Source organism: Anas platyrhynchos, chromosome 5, assembly GCF_047663525.1.
Source record: "Anas platyrhynchos isolate ZD024472 breed Pekin duck chromosome 5, IASCAAS_PekinDuck_T2T, whole genome shotgun sequence".
Lineage (NCBI taxonomy): Eukaryota > Metazoa > Chordata > Aves > Anseriformes > Anatidae > Anas > Anas platyrhynchos.
Window position 1 is genome coordinate 62729252 of NC_092591.1, and position 22067 is coordinate 62751318.

General features: G+C 43.3%; 1 protein-coding gene across 10 annotated transcripts in view; it reads right to left on the reverse strand.

Moving 5' to 3' along the window:
- The window catches only part of DENND2B (DENN domain containing 2B), a 155082-nt gene that overhangs the window by 10909 nt on the left and 122106 nt on the right, over positions 1–22067 (reverse strand). For all 10 annotated transcript variants that reach the window (XM_038180497.2, XM_038180500.2, XM_072039361.1 and 7 more), the window contains 3 exons: positions 19345–19422; positions 16105–16245; positions 13120–13268 (listed from right to left, as the gene is read on the reverse strand). In XM_038180497.2, the coding sequence (XP_038036425.2) occupies positions 13120–13268; positions 16105–16245; positions 19345–19422 (368 nt within the window). The remainder of the gene's footprint in view (positions 1–13119; positions 13269–16104; positions 16246–19344; positions 19423–22067) is intronic.

Genomic DNA, 22067 nt, shown 5'->3' on the forward strand with positions numbered 1-22067 from the left:
AATCCTGGAATTCCTCTCTTTTGACTCAAACCAAATAAATGACATGTTTTTGCAGCTTTTTAGCAAGAAGACCTACCCCGTGAAGATTTCAAAACAAAATCATGTGAGTCATTGTTGCTACAGGAAAAGAGAGCAGGGTGATGGAGCAATCGGACTGCACGGCTGCGACCAGGAGAAAAGGCCCCGAGTCAGGGAACGTGCAAACACAGGCACGCATGAACAACAGCCACGCTCAGAGGTGCAGCATCAGATGCAGAAAGGGCGGGGGGAGCATGACAGATGATGGCTGCAGGAAGTATACAGGACAACCTCCTCACCGGGAAGAACGTGAAGCAATAAATACCTTAGTGCTCGTAACTCAATACTGAAGCGAAGCTGAACTGGAGATGTTGGAGAAGCGAAGCTGCCCTGGGTAACCTCTCTGCTGATTACGGATCAAAGGATACCTCTGTGTGTTAGTGCATAAGGTCTGCAATTAACCAAGGCTCTGGGAGGTCTGCCTATTCATAGGACTGCTTTCAGATGCAGGTACGGATGCAAATCAGTAATTATCAGCATTCTTACACTTCAGCGGGTTTTGTACCACGCCCCCTCACTACACGCAAGCTGCTGATAAGCAAACACAAACAAATGCATGGTTTCTATCAGGAAAAATCTGCAAACTGAAAAGATAAGTTTCCTCTACAATGATTAAATAGATCTATAAGTGCAAGACAGAAGATTACAATCAAAATGAACACCAGAATTTGTGCGTAGCTTATTGCTGTTTGAAACAAATGCAAATTAATTCTGACACAGTAACCTACCTGGACACTGATAGAAAAATCATTTCTAATGATTACCGAATAGCAGGAATTACGGTTAGTTCATGTCTCACTTCACCAATTAAATCTCAAGCATAAGGGAACAGGCAAAATACTGTTCTAGGCTTTGATTCAGAGAAGTACTTCAGCACAATTTCGGCCTTAATTCATTTTTGTCAAGCTGAAATGACACCTAAAAGACCTTTCCTTTTTCCACTTCTGTTCTCACCAGATCAGCCCACAAGTGCACGCACAAGACACGACAGCCTCTTTTGAGCCATGAGTACCCTGCCTGCTGTGGAAGGAGTGCTGTGTGAAAAGCTGTAAAGTTAGCTGCTCTTTGTCAGCAAGGCATGTTTCGGCATCTGAAATCTGAATCCTTTTCAGTTTGTTTAGATGCCCTTCGGGGGTAAGAACAAACTACAGAGAATCCCTTCAAGCCTTTATAAGGTAATTTGGAAAGAGACACTGTAATTTTTGAATGTATTAATTATTTTTAATTTTAATATACCATTAATACATTTATTAACTCTTAATGCCTTAGTTTACTTTTAATTACATTGTTAGATTCTCTCCCCAACAGCGAATTCCCCATGGCAGAACCCCCTTACAAAGGGCCCATCCCCACAGGGGCACATGGGGACAAGGACTCTCCTGCTGCAGCCAGGGCACTTCTCACCTCCCTGGTACGGCCCCATGCTCATGGGAAACTCTGCTCCCAGGCAGCTTCTGATTTGGACTCTGCCAGATACAGGCATCCCTGCCCTCCACCTCTCCTGGGACACAAGAGAAAAGCCGTCTCTCCTCTGTCTAAGACAGCATAAAGAGCACTGCAGTAAACTCAGCCGTTTACAGCAGCCAGAATTTATTACAATTTTTTGTCCGGTCGCAGATCCTATTAGAAAGGACTGTACAGAGAGGCTGGCAGTCTCTGCAAGTTCAGCCATTATACCCGTGCTTGAATGAAAGGCAATAATTACGGAAATCATTGCCATTTTATAATGTTTACTTCCTTTTCCGGCTTAATTTCAGATTCAATCTACACTGTGATGTAATGTTTCTCTGCTGAGGATCTACTTAAAAGCAAACTAAAAATAAAGGCCTGGCTGCCATGAAAAGAAAAAAAAAAAAAAAAAGGAGAGAGAGAGAATATTCCTTAGTAATTGCTACACTTATTTGCTTCTTGCCTCTATATTCACCATAATTCTGTCCAGCCCCAACTCAGCAGCCAGGTTTGAACATTTTATATCTAATCACTACCCATACTTCAACAAATACTGCTGCAGTTGTTGCATGCAACAGCATAAAGAACTCTCTAAAAATAGGAAATGAGAGATCTCCCCTCTCTGTTGAATACAGCAGAACTGTACCACGTCCTACCCAGTATCAGCAGTGAGCTAACAACTCAGCCCAAGAAGCAGGCCAAAATCCTTCACTTATCAGAGGAGTGTAACAAAGGAAAAATGTTATCCAGGAGCTGAGCATTTCCCAGGATGAGACTGATTCAGCAAACCAGCAGCACTGCTAGTGCACTGTGCCCATCAGCCCATCAGCCTCATGGACGCTTCCTTGCTTTCCAAGCCAGGCTTCTTGCATGTGGCGGCGGCAGCCTGATGCAGAAGTTGGAGTCTAACTGTGCATTTACCACATGTGAAAGAAAGGCAGACTCAGGTCACAGTGGCTCCCCTAATTTGAGTGCTGACGTGTTTTCTGCAAGCCAGCTTTGTGATATCTCACTGAGTGCAAACAAGGCCAGAGTGATAACACTGGCAGGGAGAGGGGACACAAATCGAGTAGGAAACGCATATTTTCTACATCACATCAGCCAATTATCTGTTATCCTCCTTCACGGAATTCTTTTAACTGTGCTTACAACTCAGAGAGTGGAGCTACTTAACCCTCATGCCCCTCATATGGCATTTTCTTCCCCATGAAAACGAGCCAAACCCGAACCTTGTTTTGCTAGATGAGTCACACTTCAGGTGTTATCTAGTGTGATGCAGACTGAGAAAAGATGAGCCTGTAAAATTCTCCTAGAGGAATCATAATATGGCCTCACCTGTCTGGCTAAAGAGCAGTGCTGTGTCCTTATCAGTGGGATGCCAGCAGTACAGGTAATTCTGGGACAGATTCCAAGGAGTTGCGGAGAGCTCGAACACCGAGTCCTCCATGCTACTGAGGATACCAGGGAGGCAATTTTTATCATAAACACAGTGGTCACAAACCACTTTTTGGACTTATTTTCTCTGGCTTTATCTTGTGGAGACAGAACTTGCCACACCGCTGTGTCAACGGGTACAATTCATGCCAGAAATCCATCTGAAGGTTTGTGTCATCCTCTGTGGGCGTTGTCCGTTCCTGGTCCCTCCTCACCGTATTTTATAGAAAAATGAGTGGACAACATCTTCATCCATAAACTATTCTCTGACCACGTCTCCTTTGGTGTAAGTTTTTAACATCCTCCCCTATCATGTGTTATCCTATTGTAGTTGCACCAGCAGCCTCACTTTGCAAGTGCATGAGGCAATGTGGCACAGAAAGAGCGAGGGTCCATGCTACTGCTTGCCTGTCCTTTCATTGCTCACCCATGAAAGTTTGTTCATAAGCACATACACAGAAAAGCCTTTTTTTTTTTTCTTATGGCAAATATCCCATCTAATCAGAACAGAGAATATCATAGAACTTCAGGTGTTCGAAATACATTCTAAGAGCATTATTATTCAAATTTTAGTATTTCCTAAGATGACAACAAATTGAACAAAGTCCGTGTCTGTGATGCTCATGGCAGCCCATGGTTCAGAGTAGAGCTCCTGTGCCCAACTGTGATTTATTGTCAACAGCCTAAGGAATAAGCAGGTACATTACAGTGCCGTAGAGCAGCCAGGAGGTGATGGGAGGAACAGCCAAGGAAGATGTCTCCTAGCTAAACAGATTTGTTAATCTGCCACTGGATTTGTTAATCAGTTAAATTAATTTAGATTTCCAACGTTTTATAATTACATTCCTCATTAGAGGATGCTGCCCAAGAACAAACAAGTACAGGATTGGTTTGGACTATACAGGAAACTTTCTTTCTGTTTTGCAGAAACAGATTTTTGGCAAGAAATCATTAATCGGACACATTGACCGCTTACTTGCCCAAGCTCTGTCAGGTGGTTAAAAGAACAACCAACATTTCAAAGGAGAAAGTTATCCTTCATGCCCTAGTTACCTAGACCCTTCCTGCAGGACAGTTTCTTAGCATAAGGCCATAATGAAAGTGTTCGGGCCAGGTGCTCCAGAGGAGTGTCAGCTACTGCTTGTGCTTTACACCAGGACCCTTCATTCCCACCAGTCATTGTTAACATTCATGCTGTTGGTTTCAGATTCACAGGCAATCACTTCACTATGAACAGCATGACAGCTGTAAAGCAGGATGGAGAATTTTTCTAGATGGTGACAAAGGAGGAGAAGAACAATCCCAACAACCCTAATCCTTTTTATTCAAAAGCCATAAACAAAGAATCTGTCTAAATCCCCTTACTGGGAGCTAAAGAACAAGTTGGGAAACAGTTGCAACTTATTGACATACAGTTATTACACCAATAAACAATCCAGAAGAGAATTTTATGCCATTCTCTTTCGTGGGGAAGTGGAAGAGGGAAAGAATTTTGTTGCACAAACGAGAAGTGAGAAAATGATGATGTTTTCCCACAGTAGAGCTTTAGCCAAAGCCAAAGGTGACCTGAGTAAATATTACTGGAAAGATGGAAAAGGCAGGAGGAAAGGAGGAAAAGGAACATTATACGAGCTTATTATACCCTTCCAGTGATATGGCATATTAAAAAACACCAGCAAAGCTTATTGCATATTTAAAAGGTCATTATTACATTGCTTTTCTATGGGACTGTGTAATCTTAAACAAAACAGGGACTTAGAAAGTTCATTTTCTTTCTCAGGCTGTCTCTTCTACCTGACACATTTCCTGAGAAAATTCATTGAAATACTGTCAATGTACTGTTTCCCTGCTGGCATCAGTCATCACAGTATCTCAATGCTAGATTGGTACCACTCCAAATGGTACAATTTATAAGTTTGTCTTGAGAAAGCAGAATAAAGTGCAAAATTTCTCTCTCAAAATCTGAAGAGACACCTCTGCTAGTTACCTTAAGCTACCAATTTCACATCACATTGAACACTTTCGATTCTCGCATTCAGATGGTAAGATGAGGCACTTAGCATCTTGCAGGTCTGGGCTGCATGCAAACATCCTGCTCAAGGAAGATTACAGCTTTATTTGATAGGAAGGAAGACAGAAGACCTGCAAGCTATTACACATTTCAGCAAGTATGGTAGATTAAATCTCTAAACATCTTCGGTGCACAGATGATGATGGGGAAAAAAAGTTTTCCTTGAGACAAAGAGATGAACTTTTGGCTCAATAAAGGGCTGTGCAAGCTGTGACCAAGAGAAGACTGCAGCCTCTCCTCAGAAGTGCTATAGATCAGTTAAAGACTGAACACTGTAAAGTATACCTCAAAAATTGCTTTCTGGCATGCATTTGCTGTCAAATCGACCTCGCAGTTTTTTGTGGAGGTTTTTGTGACAGGGGAAAGTAAAGGAAATATTTATTCCTGGCCAGAGATCACCACCTGTGTACCGAGCACACTCCCTCTCCATCCCAACATTTTTACCTTTCAAGCTGCAGGTTGGCAGATCTTAGGAGTTTTATGATGTGGCAGATTCGTGGTGACAAGCAGGAAGCAGGTGAGCCTGGCCAGGCTTCATTACCAACTACCATGATTAGTTTGTGAGAATTATACCCTGATTCTATTAATAAATAATAATAAAGGAAGTAGGGGATTAGAGTCTACGGTATTAAGCTGCACAACATTGTAGCTAGCGTTGCTTTTCCACCTGACCTTGCTACAGGGCTGAAAAATAATAGTTTACTCTTACTACCAAAATGTTGCCACTTACCTCCTGTTTGAATTTGTATGTGCTAACTTGGGCTAAAAGATCATACTCTGATTTTCTCTGCTGGATGAAAAGAATCCCTAATATTGTTTTTCTAGGTAGGTACGTAGAGACTGGGACCAGCCTTGTAACTGCTAAGCGTGCTGCTTTCTAGCATAACTTCGTGGTTTCCAAAACAATAGATTCAAATACGAGGACAAGTGTCAATGCTCCCTGAACATCTCGAGCACAGCAAGGACAGCCCTAAGCTGTCTCTGTCCATGAGATTAGGAAAATGCCACCGTTTGTTCTGAAAGCCTTTGCACTTTTATACAAGTACACTCTGCTCCCTTTTTGCTCCTCAAAGTTAACAAAGACATGCCTGCGGGATGACTTCCCACAAATATTTACATATTTATGCTTCTGTCCTGTATTAGTCAGTGTTTCTGTCTGGAGCCTATAACCTTTGGTCAGGTCTGGGATCTGCCTGAACTTTCTACAGTTGTGCTGGAATAGATTTCTCCCGGCAGTCCCAAATACTTTGGGAAGGGGCAGGGTGGTTTTTATCCTTAACAGCTGTTAAGTCATCCCACCTCCGGGGTGCCTCTTGACTTTATGGGGTAAGCAGTGCAGAGAAGGGTAGCTCAGGGCCGTAGCCCACCAGGTGACAGGCAGCTTGTCTGCATTGCGCCAGGTCAACCCACATAGGCCAGGGCATGTGAGCTGGCCGAGGGGCAGAGAATCGGGAAGGAAAAAGCTCTCCTGGGGAAGACAAAGTCATCTGTGGTCATCCCTAAGGGAGGAAAACTGTCCTAGCATGAGAGCTCTCCGCTGAGAGGGCGTTCTGGCTTGGGGAGGCTCTGCAAAATGAGTAACTCCTACTGTGGCTGGGTTGGCACCACCGCCTCCTGGGTGAAGGAGGGCACGGCCCGGGGCAGGAACAAACACAAACAGGGAAGGGGACTTCCTGAGCTGGCACTGCCAGAGAAAATGCACGGCACACCTTAGCCTTGGGGTACATCTCTGAGTTCACTTACATGATTTGGAAGCATAAAACCCATTCCTGTCAGCAGAGATTTTCTCTGAGGCCCATGCTCCTGCATCACCAAGAAGTAGCTGAAGTATCTCATTAAAACAAACAAACAAAAACAGACAATGAGAAGTTACTTTGTCTTTTACAAGAGCAGGGGCTCAACAGACACCTTTTGCCTCTAAAGCTTTCCACTGAAAAAATACTCCTGGATTGAGTTCTACAGGCAGCTGACAGAAGTTGCAAAATCTTCAGCGCTTGTTCTTGTGGGGGACTTCAACTTCCCTGACATATCCTGGAAGCACAACACAGCCCTGAGAAAGCAGTCTAGAAGGTTTCTGGAGAGCGTGGAAGATAGCTTTCTGATGCAGCTGGTTAGTGAGCCTACCAGGGGTGGTGCCCCGCTAGACCTTCTCTTCACAAACAGAGAAGGACTGGTGGAGGATGTGATTGTCGGGAGCTGTCTTGGGCAGAGTGACCACGAAATGGTGGAGTTCTCTATTCTTGGCGAGGCCAGGAAGGGGACCAGTAAACTGCTGTATTGGACTTTCGGAGGGCTGACTTTGAGCTGCTCAGGACACTAGTTGGTGGAGTTCCTTGGGAGGCGGTTCTGAAGGGCAGAGGGGTCCAGGAAGGCTGGGCGCTCTTCAAGAGGGAAATCTTAATGGTGCAGGAACGGTCTGTCCCCACGTGCCCAAAGATGAGCTGGCTGGGAAGAAGACCAGCCTGGCTCAACAGAGAATTGTGGCTTGAGCTTAGGAGAAAAAAGAGGGTTTATAATCCTTGGAAAAGTGGTCAGGCCACTAGGGAGGACTATAAGGATGTTGTGAGGCTGTGCAGGGACAAAATAAGGAAGGCCAAAGCTCGTCTGGAGCTCAATCTGGCTACTGCCGTTAAAGATAACAAAAAATGTTTTTATAAATACATCAACACAAAAAGGAGGACTAAGGAGAATCTCCAACCTTTACTGGATGCCGGGGGAACTTAGTTACAAGAGATGAGGAAAAGGCGGAGGTGCTCAATGCCTTCTTTGCCTCAGTCTTCAGCGGCAATACTGGTTGTTCTCTGGATACCCAGTACCCTGAGCTGGTGGAAGGGGATGGGGAGCAGGATGTGGCCCTCACCATCCACGAAGAACTGGTTGGTGACCTGCTACGGCACTTGGATGTGCACAAGTCGATGGGGCCGGATGGGATCCACCCAAGGGTACTGAGAGAACTGGCAGAGGAGCTGGCCAAGCCCCTATCCATCATTTATCAGCAGTCCTGGCTAGCGGGGGAGGTCCCACTTGACTGGTGGCTAGCAAACATGATGCCCATCTACAAGAAGGGCCGGAGGGCAGACCCAGGGAACTATAGGCCTGTCAGTTTGACCTCAGTGCCAGGGAAGCTCATGGAGCAGATCCTCTTGAGAGTCATCATGCGGCACTTGAAGGGCAAGTAGGCGATCAGGCCCAGTCAGCATGGGTTTATGGAAGGCAGATCCTGCTTGACGAACCTGATCTCCTTCCATGACAAAGTGACAAGCTGGGTGGACGAGGGAAAGGCTGTGGATGTGGTCTGCCTTGACTTCAGCAAGGCTTTTGACACTGTTTCCCACAGCATTCTCCTCAAGAAACTGGCTGCTCTTGACTTGGACTGGCGCACGCTTCGTTGGGTTAGAAACTGGCTGGATAGCCAGGCCCAAAGAGTCATGGTGAATGGAGTCAAGTCCAGTTGGAGGCCAGTCACTAGTGGCGTTCCCCAGGGCTCGGTGCTGGGGCCGGTCCTCTTTAATATCTTCATCGATGATCTGGACGAGGGCATTGAGTGCACCCTCAGTAAGTTTGCAGATGACACCAAGTTAGATGCATGTGTCGATCTGCTCGAGGGTAGGAAGGCTCTGCAGGAGGATCTGGATAGGCTGCACCGATGGGCTGAGGCCAACTGCATGAAGTTCAACAAGGCCAAGTGCCGGGTCCTGCACCTGGGGCGCAATAACCCCAAGCAGAGCTACAGGCTGGGGGATGAGTGGTTGGAGAGCTGCCAGGCAGAGAAGGACCTGGGAGTGATGGTTGATAGTCGGCTGAATATGAGCCAGCAATGTGCTCAGGTGGCCAAGAAGGCCAACAGCATCCTGGCTTGTATCAGAAACAGTGTGACCAGCAGGGCTAGGGAGGTGATCGTCCCCCTGTACTCGGCTCTGGTGAGGCCGCACCTCGAGTACTGTGTTCAGTTTTGGGCCCCTCGCTACAAGAAGGACATCGAGGTGCTTGAGTGAGTCCAGAGAAGGGCGACGAAGCTGGTGAGGGGCCTGGAGAACAAGTCCTACGAGGAGCGGCTGAAGGAGCTGGGCTTGTTCAGCCTGGAGAAAAGGAGGTTCAGGGGCGACCTTATCGCTCTCTAGAGGTACCTTAAAGGAGGCTGTAGTGAGGTGGGGGTTGGTCTCTTCTCCCACGTGCCTGGTGACAGGACGAGGGGGAATGGGCTAAAGTTGTGCCAGGGGAGTTTTAGGCTGGATGTTAGGAAGAACTTCTTTACTGAAAGGGTTGTTAGACACTGGAACAGGCTGCCCAGGGAAGTGGTGGAGTCACCATCCCTGGAAGTCTTTAAAAGACGTTTAGATGTAGAGCTTAGGGATATGGTTTAGTGGGGACTGTTAGCGTTAGGTCAGAGGTTGGACTCGATGATCTTGAGGTCTCTTCCAACCTAGAAATTCTATGATTCTGTGATTCTGTGATTCAGTCTACAGCAAAAGACAAGCCCCATCCAAATGCTCTCACTGACTCTGGCTGGCTTTGGATTGGACCCACATGTGAAACATAAGCAAAATATGCTCAGAGTCCTTCACCATATAGCAGATTACAGCAACAGCACTTTTTATTCATAAAAAAATGGGATTATAACAAAGTGACACTGAGATGCCCAAGTCCTTCCTTTCCCCCTCTCCACACATTTAGGGGAAAAGTCAATGAGCCTGTTCTCACAGGCATGATTCAATACCCTGCCCCTCAGCAAACATGCTTGCAAAGTCATCTCCTCAGCACAAAACTAAAACAAGCAAAGAAATATTTTTCCTCCGGTGTTTGTTACCTATTTATTTTCTGTTGCTACCTTTGTGCCTGCAGTCACACCAATGTCCCCCGAGCCCAGGAACCCCCTGATTTTGCATCTGCTGCCTTGCTTTGTAAACCCCAAAGGACTGCACTAGAGCAGCTCTTCCTTTGCAGCTGGCAGAGTTGTGGGATTTTTCATAGCTGGGTTGATCAGGCAGAATACCAGGAACATAAATAAGGGCTCCCAGACGGGACAAGGATTGGAACTGGGATGGGACATACCATCTCAGCTGTGCTTTCAGCTGATATATGTTTGAAGAATCGGACCTTTAAGTGTCCTTTTTCTGACTTATTATTCCTCCAGATTTCTCTGTTTTTATCTTTATTTCTCTGTTTTCTTGACTATTCATGGAAAGCAGACTACTGAAAGGTCACTGGCAGATTCAAATGGATTTTTGAAGGTGAGCAAATAGCTGCAGGGATTTATTCACTCAATTTCAAGCAGAAAAAAAGTGTAAGCAACCTATTGGAAAACCAAAAATAAAACAGACAAAACCAAAAACAAACAAACAAACAAAACTACAACTAACTGCACGCATGGGTAACCAACCAAGGCTACCTCACAGGCTTGTCATTCCAAACCTTACTATTGCTTCCTTACTGCTGGTAGCATCACATTGTGTATTGAAAGATGGCAACGTCTTTGGAGCAAATTTTCACACTCTGGGCAATATAAGACCCATAAATAACAATTTATTGAATAAATCTCACTTCACTAGGTGTGACTTTCTGAAACTTGTATAATGTGTGAAATCATTTATTGCTTGGAGACTTGTTAAACAGGCAGCCACAAAAACCCACTGCATCTCATTGTTTGAAGCCTAAACCTCATCATTTATTTCTAAGCTGGTTTTTGGGTACATGCAGAAATCAAACCCTTGTAAAATCTTTTTAATTTCCTGCTCTGGTACTTTGGGCCCACAGACCGGACCTGTAAGATATTTCATTTCTTTTTTTTTTTTTTCCACATTACTGGTAAACTCCTTCAGTTTCAGCCATGATGCCCATAAACAAAATTCATGTCAGACAAGCCAAAGGTTCCAAGACAGACAGTTATTAGCTCAAAGCCAGAGTGTTTCATTTTAGACTTCATCCCCATTTAAATCATGAAACCCTCTGCAAGTATTGAATTTAAATCCACTTCTTACTGTCGCTTTCTTGGGGCCTTTGTCAAAGGACTCATTATTAGTTTCTCTTTTACAGTACCTCCTAGATCGCCGTGCTGTATCAAGTATAACTATGCACGCACACAGAGCAAGAAACATTCTCTGTCCTGGAGCATTTAGGATCCCAGACAGACCAAACAAAAGATAAGAAAGAAAAAAAAGAAAACGAAGAGCTACATTTCCGGCATGCATCACACAGCGGGTCAGCGGGTTCAGAAGGAGAACTCGGGATTCCCAAGTCTTTATCCAGGGCCTTATCTACCACGTCAGATTATGTCATATTCTTTTTAGAGGAAACAAAATAACCTATATAATAAAGGCTGCGTGTAGGTATATTAAAATAGATAATAAAGTACATGCATATAAACCTTTTTGTAAGGCACAGCACCATGCCCACCATCAAGATCAAGGTTCAGGGTACTCTGCCAAACCGCAACACTGAAAGAAGCAACTGGGAACTCCGAAGCAGTGCAATGGTTGGCAGCAGCACAGTATAGCCTTCATTTCCTCAGTACCATTTCAGTGAGTTTCCACTCAAATCATTGTGCCATTTGAAGGAACACAGAACTGTGTCATTCTGACTTAGAGTCAGACCTGTGGGTGCCACTAATTCTGCTACATGACCAGTAAAATAGGAACAGGCAAGATGACGTAATTAAGCATGCAGTAGAAAAACAGTCAGAAGGAGCACATCAACAGTATTTTCAAAAGCCACCTGCCCCAATATTCATGGTGTGACTCACATATCTTGTAAGGTACTGCAGAAACCCTGGACTAGCTGCACAATCCTCACCAGGAGTTTTTCTGAAATTAAGTTATCCCAAATGGTCATTCAAACTAAGGGTTACTGACAGGGGACGGGATGAAATAAAATGTTCCTGTTGTTCTAGACTACAAAAAAGACTGCTAAGGAAATAACTTTATAACCTGAGAAGGGTCTGCAGCTTTAAGAAATTCTCCCCTAAAGGTTGTAAAGCTTTTACTATGCAAAGTATTTTTGCTATTATATACACTGGCGGCCACTAAGTGCAGCTATTATTTCTGGCGGTCATTCAGAGAAGGTCAGGACTGATAAAGTGTTTAAGAGAGTTTGTTTGGGTAGATCCATCTGTGTTTTTAACCACCCATACTGTCTTTCGTGTCCTTTTAAAAGATGCTGGATATTTCTGAATCTAAGAAATTATAGTCTTTACTTTGATTTGCTATCTTTTATTATTTGCCATGCTATAGAGCAAAGAATGTCTTCTTTGCAATGCCCACACTTACATATATAGATTACACAAGCATCTAAAATGATTCTTTGCTGCAGGGAAGGGGTGCAGCCTACGTGGAGCTCCCATTTTCTTGGTAAAGGCCACATGGAGCCAAGAGCTATCCCTCTCCCCCTTCACACCTTGGGGTCAAGCACATGCCTCAGAAGGGCCAAGGACGGAGGGGTGGGGAGTTGCAATCACAGGGCAGAGAAATAAGAGGTACGTTGAGAGGGTGTAGCAAGGAGCGCAACAAAGAGTTTCAGAAACTAAATGTTTTCAGGTTCTGTGAGCACCAGGAAACATAGCCTAACCAGCTGGGAAGGACCGTGTTAGCATTCTTAACAGTCACAGTGCATGAGTTTGGTAGTGCAGGATTTCAAACCTAGCCCCATTACAAACTCTCTGTACTGCATGGAGCAAACCCAACAAACTCTCAGCACCCTGATGGGTGGCTGTATGGCCAAAGGTGAAGCACCTCAGTGATGATCTCTGCTACTGGTCATGAGTACTTTGTTCCAAAACAGAAATGAAATATTGTTAGGACTATATTACTTCAAAATGTTGTGCAAACATTTGTTGACTATGAAGCAGATATGTACTGGTATCACGATTTTACAGACAGGGAGCTGAAACAGAACAAGCAGCTCGTAGCTTGTGACAGGTAGAGAACGTGTTCCCCATTTGATGTAAATAACTTCCACTGACTTAAAAATTTTTTAAATCCTGCAGTTAGAGAATCTTCACATCTGACAGTCATTCTAGACATTTCTTTAAGCTTTTTGTGTCAAGAGCTAGCAGTGCCCTAACAGCATGAGGTTCAGGTTCCTTTGTCACTTACCTGAGCTTGTCTGCTACAAAAATCACACGCCGCTCCAACAGGAGAGAAGCAAAGATCCTGATGATCTGACGAACACTGAGGCACTTGAAAAGACATTCAAAGTCCACATGCTCCAGACGCGAGTCCATCGGCCGCCGCAGCTCAATGACCTGAACACATTTAACAAACATCAGTCAGTGTCACAAGCCAGGGCTGGCAGCACCAGAGGCACCCGGCATCCTGGCCCAGGCTTGTCTGTTGAGTGGGCACGGAGAACAGTGCCCATCCTTTGGAAACAGAGGCTGGTGGCACAGAACTCCAGAGAAATGCTGTATTACACAATTCACTATCAAGTAATTTTCTTCCCAGAATCCAGTTGTGTGCACTAAATCTGCTATCGTTTGCTGGGGATGCATAACTCTGCCTTCTAAACATCCTGTCAGAGGTGTAAAGCTTGGCCGAGTCAACAGTAGGAAGCAAGCAGCAAACTGGAAACACTGGAACTGGAAAGCTTGCAGGGTTAAAACAGCCATAAAGACAAGGTAAATTTGGTATCAACAGAGCTAGCAGTTCAAATTCACATCTAGATGGAAGTCAAGGACTGAACTTAAGTGTAGTGCAAAATTTAATAACATTTTACTTCATTTTCACTCCTTTATGACACATAAGTCACTAGCTAGTGTTTATAGCCTTTTTTTGTCACAAACATATGTACATATATATATATATACTTAACTGGGGAGTCAGGACAAGGTCTTAGATGGTGACTTGTGACATCCCTTTAAAGTCTAATTTTCATACTTCATCCATGACCTCGGGCCCTCTCCTTCCTTTTCTCAAATGCCTTTTGCTTGATTCGATTATTATATCTTCCTTTATTATATCTCTGCAATTGACATGCTCAGATGTGGAGCTTGAAGACAGAGGACAGAAAAAAGAAGACAGAAAAATAACATGAAGAAGAGAATAAGAGAAGAAGAAAAATACGAAGTGCAAGACAGCAAATGATGAACTACGGAGGAATTTGAGGAAACAGAAGGGAAAGGGGAAAAGCTGGCCAACTTAAAGCTGTGCTGAAATCTCTGTAGACATATTAGCAGGAACATATATACATCTCCTTCCCACATGTCCAAAAATCACTGTCACTTTACTGCTTTAAACCACTTCTGTGTTTTCCTGCACATGACACCACATTCCACTAGCACAGAGTATTGCTTGAGTAGCAATAAACTTGAGTAGCCCTTACAAAATTCCTCACAAACACACTGTTTTAAGGATATGATCAGCAGCAAGACCACAGGACACTGAAACTAAACCAGCTCATACCTATTAAGTTGCAAAACTGTTAGTGAACTAATGACATAGGACTCTAAAAAGTCATTCTTAGAACAGTATTTGTGTACTGTTAATTGATTTTTTAAAGAAATACATAAACATTAGAGTGACAGTATTACATAGCCATCGGTGTGCTGCTGCCCCAGACAACAGACAGAACCAAACCGTGGAATGGTGACATACCATTGATATCTCTTAGGGATATGTTGCCTGCTCACCCTTTCTCACATTCAATAAAGGTGTCCACTTCAATTCCTTAGCATTGGCTTTGGAAGCTCAGATCATATTTACGTGCCAAATCATGAGGAGTTAGTTTTGCTGCAAAACTTCCAACACTAAAATCTTGCTGGGAGTAGGATGCAACGCAAGTTACGGCAGCTCTTACAAATGCCATGGATGTTTTCTGTTGCTTGGCAAAGCCTTCTGCTTCAGTCTGCTCTTTACAAAGAAACATACTGTCTACTTCCCAATTAATCATCATATTTGTTTAGGCCAGAGGAGCCACAATGGAAGGACAAGATTCTGTTCCTAATTAAACCAATGTATTCTATTTAAACAGCAAGTTTGTACTAGCATAACAGAGAGCAAAGCTCAGCCAGAAAAAAAGAGTTGTTTGTTTGTTTGGAATCATCTCAATATTTTTCTCTGGGAGAGTTCAAATGCTTGAGCAGATCCATGGTTCCCAGATACATTCACATGAAAAAAGCACTGTCAGATCTTAACACTGTTACACCGATCAGCCTTTCAATTTCCCTTTGCTTCTCCAGGAGAAAATGCACGTGGCTTAAAAATTCCCTGCAAGTCACTGTTACACGGCACCCTTTACATTTCATCCCAAGTGACTTCCCAGGTCCACTCCACTGGCATTACACTTGGAGAAAATATGGTTCAATGTAAAAATAGAAATAGTGCTGTAGAACTAACCCTAGGGGTTGTAAAATAACCCTAAAAAGTTTATTTTTTCCCAGCTTTCACTAAGTGGGCCAAATTCTATTCTTATCTCCAGTAATATAATTGCTCTATACAGTTGCCCATCTTCATGGAGCTGCTGCATCCTAACATCAGGACATGCAGAGTTCAGAATTTGTCATGCCAAATTGCTAGTAAGCCTCAAGCTACAAAAAAACAAAACTTTAAATTACCAACACCGTCATTTCTAGTAAGGCCTATGTTTTCTAACGGTAGGTTTCTACCTACTTGAGTCAGTAAAAAAATGAAATTTTTACATGCATGCACATACACACAGAAACTTTAAATGGCCTGCTTTTCCAAATATAGAATATTGATTTGAGGCCGAGGTAAAAGGAATTTATTTCCAAGAAGATTCATTTCCAAACTTACATGTATGCTAGCTTATTATCTCTGTGATAAAACCCAAGAATGCTGTAGTTCTGTTAGATGCACTAGGCCAGGCATACTAGAACTTTTTTTTTTTACACACAACTTATTAAAAAATACAAATACATAACGATAATTTGGTTTATAATCATCAGCTGGAATAAGCTTTAATGTATTAACACTGGTGCAGCTCCTGCACTTCTCTTTTTAAGGAGTACCATCCCACGTGGCTTGCAGTATTCTGTGCCTCTCCTCCTGTTTTAATTTTGCTGTTTGTTATTGGAGTGATGGGAGGAAAGGCTTTGGTTCTTAATGTTTGCTGTTGCTTTTTACCTCATTTCCAGCTCCAGGTAGAAAGGTTTTGACTTTGATTGTCTTTCCAGGTGCAGGAAAAGGAGATTCCATCAGACTCCTCATAAATGGATAAACCAAGGCAGCAGAAATGCCCCTTCTCCTTTCAACCTCATCCAGGATCTAATCCATTGGTAAGACATAAGAGAGAAAAGAGACAGAACATGTCAGCACCACATACATTTTTAAAACAACTTCTGACCCATATGTGCCTAAACACATGGCAGATCTAAGTTTAATTCTAATTTCCGTACATTTCTTTGCTATCATTAAACTTGATCCTACTATAATGATCCATCCTCTAGTTACAAAATGAAGCCCTTTGTGAATGCAGTTGAAAAGAGAGACAAGGAAGAAATAACAAACCTGGAAAGCTGAAAGAAGACGTGGCAAAGATGGATCTACGTTGTTGGGATTTGGCCCAAACAACAGGGTGAGCTGAAGAACAGAAAGATCAAGACAAACCCCATGATCACAGGCCAGGTGAGCGTAAAACTGCAGTTGTAAACCTGATATTTGCATTAAGGAGGGCAGCTTTTCCATTGCAACTTATTGGGTAGGAAAAAGCCAGACCAGCAAGAAAAGCAGACCTGCCACACTATGATGCCAGCAGGGCTCCACCAGGAGAGCCTTGGAATAGGCCTGGCTGTGGTGACAGTCACTTTGCAGTCTGTGCCAAGCTGAAGACAGCTGTGAGCAGCCTCATGAAGCAGCGTGCCCAGCTGTTTACACTGGGTGCCTGCACGAAGGTCATTTGCTGTTTGACATGATGCAGAGCAGGCAATCTAGTTTTGAAAGAAGCAGATGGAACTTCTTACAGATAGAGAGGACTATTATTTTCTTCTCTCTTTGGTGACACAGGCCGACATAAATTAGATCAGAGCTAAGTTTTCCCACATTAGACAGACCATATAGATGATAAACCTAAAGAAGATGAGAAAGCAAGCTTCAAAGCAGTTAGTGGTTTGACCTGAAAGAGTGATTTTTTAACCACCACTCAAGAGCAAAAGGCCATACAAGCGTTAGTGGGTCTAAGCCATGCATTTTCCCTTGTTTCTCTTGGAAATGCTTTTTCACTGAAACAGAACATTAAAACATACTTAAGTGCAAGCTGGTGACTTCCAGAGGTAGCTGATGACATGAAATGCCAGCACTAGTGCATAGTTTCTCCTCCTTCTTTGCAGCACACTAAAGGCCTAACTCTAAAGCAAAGTTGCAGACAAAAATGTTTCATCCAAAACCTTCCCAAATGCATTGTTTGGAGCATGTGTTTAAGACCCATGCTAAATCCAGTCCGAATCTGGAGTCAGCGCTGGGCACTGCCAAACAACCTGCTCTCACCCTGGCACCTACCTGTACCTCCTGGAGGTGACCAGCCCTTTGCAGGACAGAATGGCTGTGTCTGGACTGCAGTGGGGATTAGGTCTTTTTGTGGCCCAGCCCCTCCCCAAACCCATAAATTGAAAAAGAGTGTAGGTGTATTACAACCTCATTCAGGGCTTCATATGTAATTCAGCGGGAGCCTTCCCTCCCGTACAAAGATCAAGACTTTGAGGGCAATTTCATCAGGGTCTGCTTGCCAGGATGCCTAGGATCAGCCCCTGATGAAACCAGTGAAATTACACTCACCAGTCAGCCTCTGGTTCACTTTGACTGGATGACCAGACACTTTTTTTCAGATTACAGATTTAACTGGGAAAGCAGATTATTTGCAGTTTTGGCTTGACCTTTCCTGCCTGCTGCAGACTTTATACCCCAACTGCAGAGATATTTGGTTGTAAGCAGGATACTTAAATTTTCATTTTTCATACCCTCTGCTTTTTTACCCTCTCCTAAAGTTTCCTTTGAAAATCAATGCCCTACCAAAATTAGACAAAAAACATAAAACCAAAGAGCCTCACAACCTCTCTGCATAGTTTCCAAGATTGTTATTTTTGTGAGCTGTGCTATCAACCCAGAACAATGCATTCTGTTTCGCTCACAGATATCTGTGTTTAGATACATATTATGTCTAAGGGTCACTGTTATAAACCCCTGGTTTCAGAGCTTTATGAAAGAAGTCAGAAGCAGAACTAATTAACTATTTCAACCCAATTGTTTTTCTCCACACAAGATTTGTGTTAATCTAAGTTTTATCTGGAAAGGCTTGAAACCAGCTTTGATGAAAGATAACATTCTGTATGATTACTAGATCATATGAACATTATAAATGCCATGATTTTTATTAACTTCAGTGGTTTACATGTTTGTTTCAACTTTATTCATTTACAAATGTACAAGCAAAATTTGTGTTTAAGTTCTGTGAGGCTTCTTGTAATGGAAGTGAAAATCTCTGGCAAATTAAAACATTTCTGTGAATACTGTATAGAAATTTGAAAAGGGGGAAGCAACCATTTGACATTAGACACATCATTGTTCTCCACAGATCACCAGTGAATCCTATATGGTTCTCTGAGGTGCTCACTGGATTTTGCAGGACTCTGTCAGAGGACCGGAGGCCCTAAACTGGCAGCCAAAGAGACATTTGAAATGTTAATCAATTGACAATTGTTTTAATAGTTTAATAACCTTTTGTCTTACAAAAGAATAATGCTTGTGGCTTTGAAGCTGACTGGCAGTTAACTGTTTCTATGGTTATTCAATCCCTATTTAGCTGCAATGCCTTGTTTATTGTCTCAACATTCTTGAGTCAGAAATTTATTACCTAGGTAAATCACATAAGCATATGATGCAAATTTGGATTCATTGATGTAGAAGCCAATTAAAAGATTATCCACACTTCCTTAGCCTCTTAGGATGAAAAATTAAAATAAAATAAAGTCATGTCTATGTTGTAAAGCACATAGACTTCACGGATCAAATTATCTTTTTTCTTAACCTCATTATTCCACAGGGTACTGGAGTAAAAGTGGTACTGGCCCATCATCCAAACTGTGGGTGCCAAGAATTACAGCTTAGCAGAGAATGGCTGCAGAAAACAATGGAAAATGCTCTAGTCATCCAGATCATACAGACACCCAGATGTTTTTTGAATCAAGTTCTGCCTCAGTCACAGAAGTAAGAAGGCATTCTTTGATGAACCCAATAATAGGGATGGACTATCCATAACAGCAACCATAAAATACAGTTATCTCCCATCAAAGGAAGAAATTCTTGTCTGGTTCATTGATGTGACTATTTCACAGTAAACATTCAAAACAATATTGAAAAAAATCCTCTCACCTTGGAAAATAGGTCAAAGCACCCCAGCCGGCTGATGACACAATAAACTTCAGGTAGGCGTGGCCCTTTTCCACTTGGCTGATAACAGTAAAAAGGAGATGGAAATTACATATTAATTTGGAGCCATAGGGAAATACGCTTATCTCTCTATTTACACAATTGACCATAATGTGACATCTTTTACTATCCATTTCTCCATCAAAATAGCTACTTTTGGAGAAGCATCATATTTCTTCCATAACACAGGAGGCTAAAAAGCATAAATACTGCTTACCCACTTTGGAAATCACAGCACATTGGAGCTGTATTCCAACATCGCGCTGACTTGCAGCCATGAAAGCACATTTAACTACGAGTGCAGCTCATGCCTACGCTATCGCTGTCCTCTACTCCTGCTGTGGCACGAGAAGTGAGGCCACCCTGGGGCCATGTGCTGGGAGATGAGAATTATAATGCTAGAAGTTATTGTGGCTTTAGTTCCCAACACGCTCTGTGGTGTTCAGAGAGAGCTTGACTTACAGAAAGCAAGCTCACAGACCTAAACAAAGGCAAGTTGCGTGAGCTAAGTCATTAACTTGTTCAGATTCATGCAAGATAAATATAAAACCCATAAATAACTTAAACCGTGGCAAGTATAAATCAACGATGCGTATCTCCTCCCTTCTAAAAACTATCAAAATGGTTCTCTATAACCATCCTATTGAAGATATTTCCTAGAGAAGCAAATGGTTTCACTGGCATGACTGAAGTGTATTCTCTCAGTATACTGGAGCTGCAACCCTGCCTATGCTGCGGCAGGGAAAGGCCCAGCAACACCATGTGTGAAAGCAGGGTACAACCACGTGCTGAATTTTGCTGATTTACAAGAAAAGAGGTACAATTAGCTGAATACCAAGCGCTTTAGAAACCCATCCTCACTGGCAAAGTTCTCGGAGCAGAGAGCTGGGCTGCCCGTGTCCTGCATACCTACAATGAGCACAGATGGCTGACACGTCCATGCACAGCAGCTTCCCACCTTATTATTAATTAACACTGTGATAAAGGATCTCAGAGTCACCACTTCCATCTGCTTCTGCCCACTTGTATATTTAGCCAAAGTGGCTGATCATCTCCTATGGATCCGCATAAAAGGCCGGTATATTTTTGTCTCATCCTTAGAGTCTGCTGATCCAGTGATTAACTTTCCCCCAGTGTGTTTGGCGTTTACACGCCACGCACATGGCAATCAAGAGAAACTGAGGGTAGCTGTGCTTTTGGAATTGGAATACTGCAATCTAGGCTTGGACAGTCAGCAGGTGCCTAGCCTGTTACAATAGAGACCACGAAAAAATACCAGGGCTAAGTGAATACAGATGAGGCTATTTCTGGATCCAAACCTGCTCACCACACGTCATGTCTCTGAAAAAGCAGAACCCTTTTTTGTCCATATTAGGTATAAAACCCTTTCCAAAGGCACTGAGTGATTATATCAAGCATGTGGGATTTTGGTTAAAATCATTGTGTCAAATCTGCAGGAATGCCGAAGCCATGCCAGGAGTCTTGGATAGCTCCCAACCAAGAGCTGTCTCACTGAGTGCCAGTAAAAACATCACATTCCTGGGTCATCTATGAGACCAGAAACAATAACTGCTCAGTGCTTACTCAAAGATTCTGCTTTATGAAATAGCATTGTTTTCAAATGTTTTAAAAGCTCCATGTCTCAGAGCTGGGACTCTTCTTCCTCCCACTCATCAGATAGGACATCCTTTTCTGCTGTTTCAGAGACTTTTCCTTGCAAACAGCACAGCTTCCCGAGTGCATATGTATCAACTGTAAGAGACAGCAAGTAAAAGCCTCAGGCAGAGCTATTCTGAGAGGCAGGATTTCTCAAATCTCTAACTCTGGCAGCTCTTCACATAGCCTCCCCCCTCAGCCATTAGTTTACACCGCAAAGACAGATCTAAAACACCTGTTCATTGTGCTGTAGATTGTTTCTTTCCCCGAAAAATAAATAAATAAATAAATAAATAAAATAATAGTTGTATCGGGTAAAGCACTAATCTTAACCTTGCTGTCAACACACCTCCTTTCTCTGCCTGGACTCACTTCCCTTCACTAGCAGAGACTTAGTAGAGGCTGCATCCAGCAACCATGCTGGTTTAACCTCTCTCCTTCTCAGAAGAGAGTGCTTCCAGCTTGCAGGCTGTGCTCTGCAAGGTAGCTACAGCCTTGCAGTCACGTCCTCCACTGCTCACTCTTCCATGCAATCAGTCAGCCCAGTTCGGGAAAGATGCGTGCTAAAGGAGCGGCAAGCTGAAAGGCATCAGACTGACTCTGCCCTCATATACTGCCTTCCCCCTAAAAGAAGAGGGATGGAGGGAATGGTGTTTTGGTTTTGATTTGTTTTTGATTTGTTTTCAGGGAGCCCAGGATATTTTAAGCCTTAGCCCATCACAAATGAAAACACTGATGAGTTTTGTTGATAACAGGAGACAGATTCCCAAGAGCATGAACATAAACTGACAAGAACTTGGCTATGAGATGGAAGAGCTGAGATTTGCATCAGGGCTGATCCACAAGTGGCCCACACCAGTCCTGTTACAGTGAGTTTAATCTGAAGTTTGCTGAAAAAAGCCCCCTCCAGAACCTGCTTTTTCCTCTGCCTTTGGTAGGAGAAACAGAAGACCTTTTTTCCCTACAAACACGCCTGTCACTTTTCTCTCTCAAAGCACACCTCTATGCCC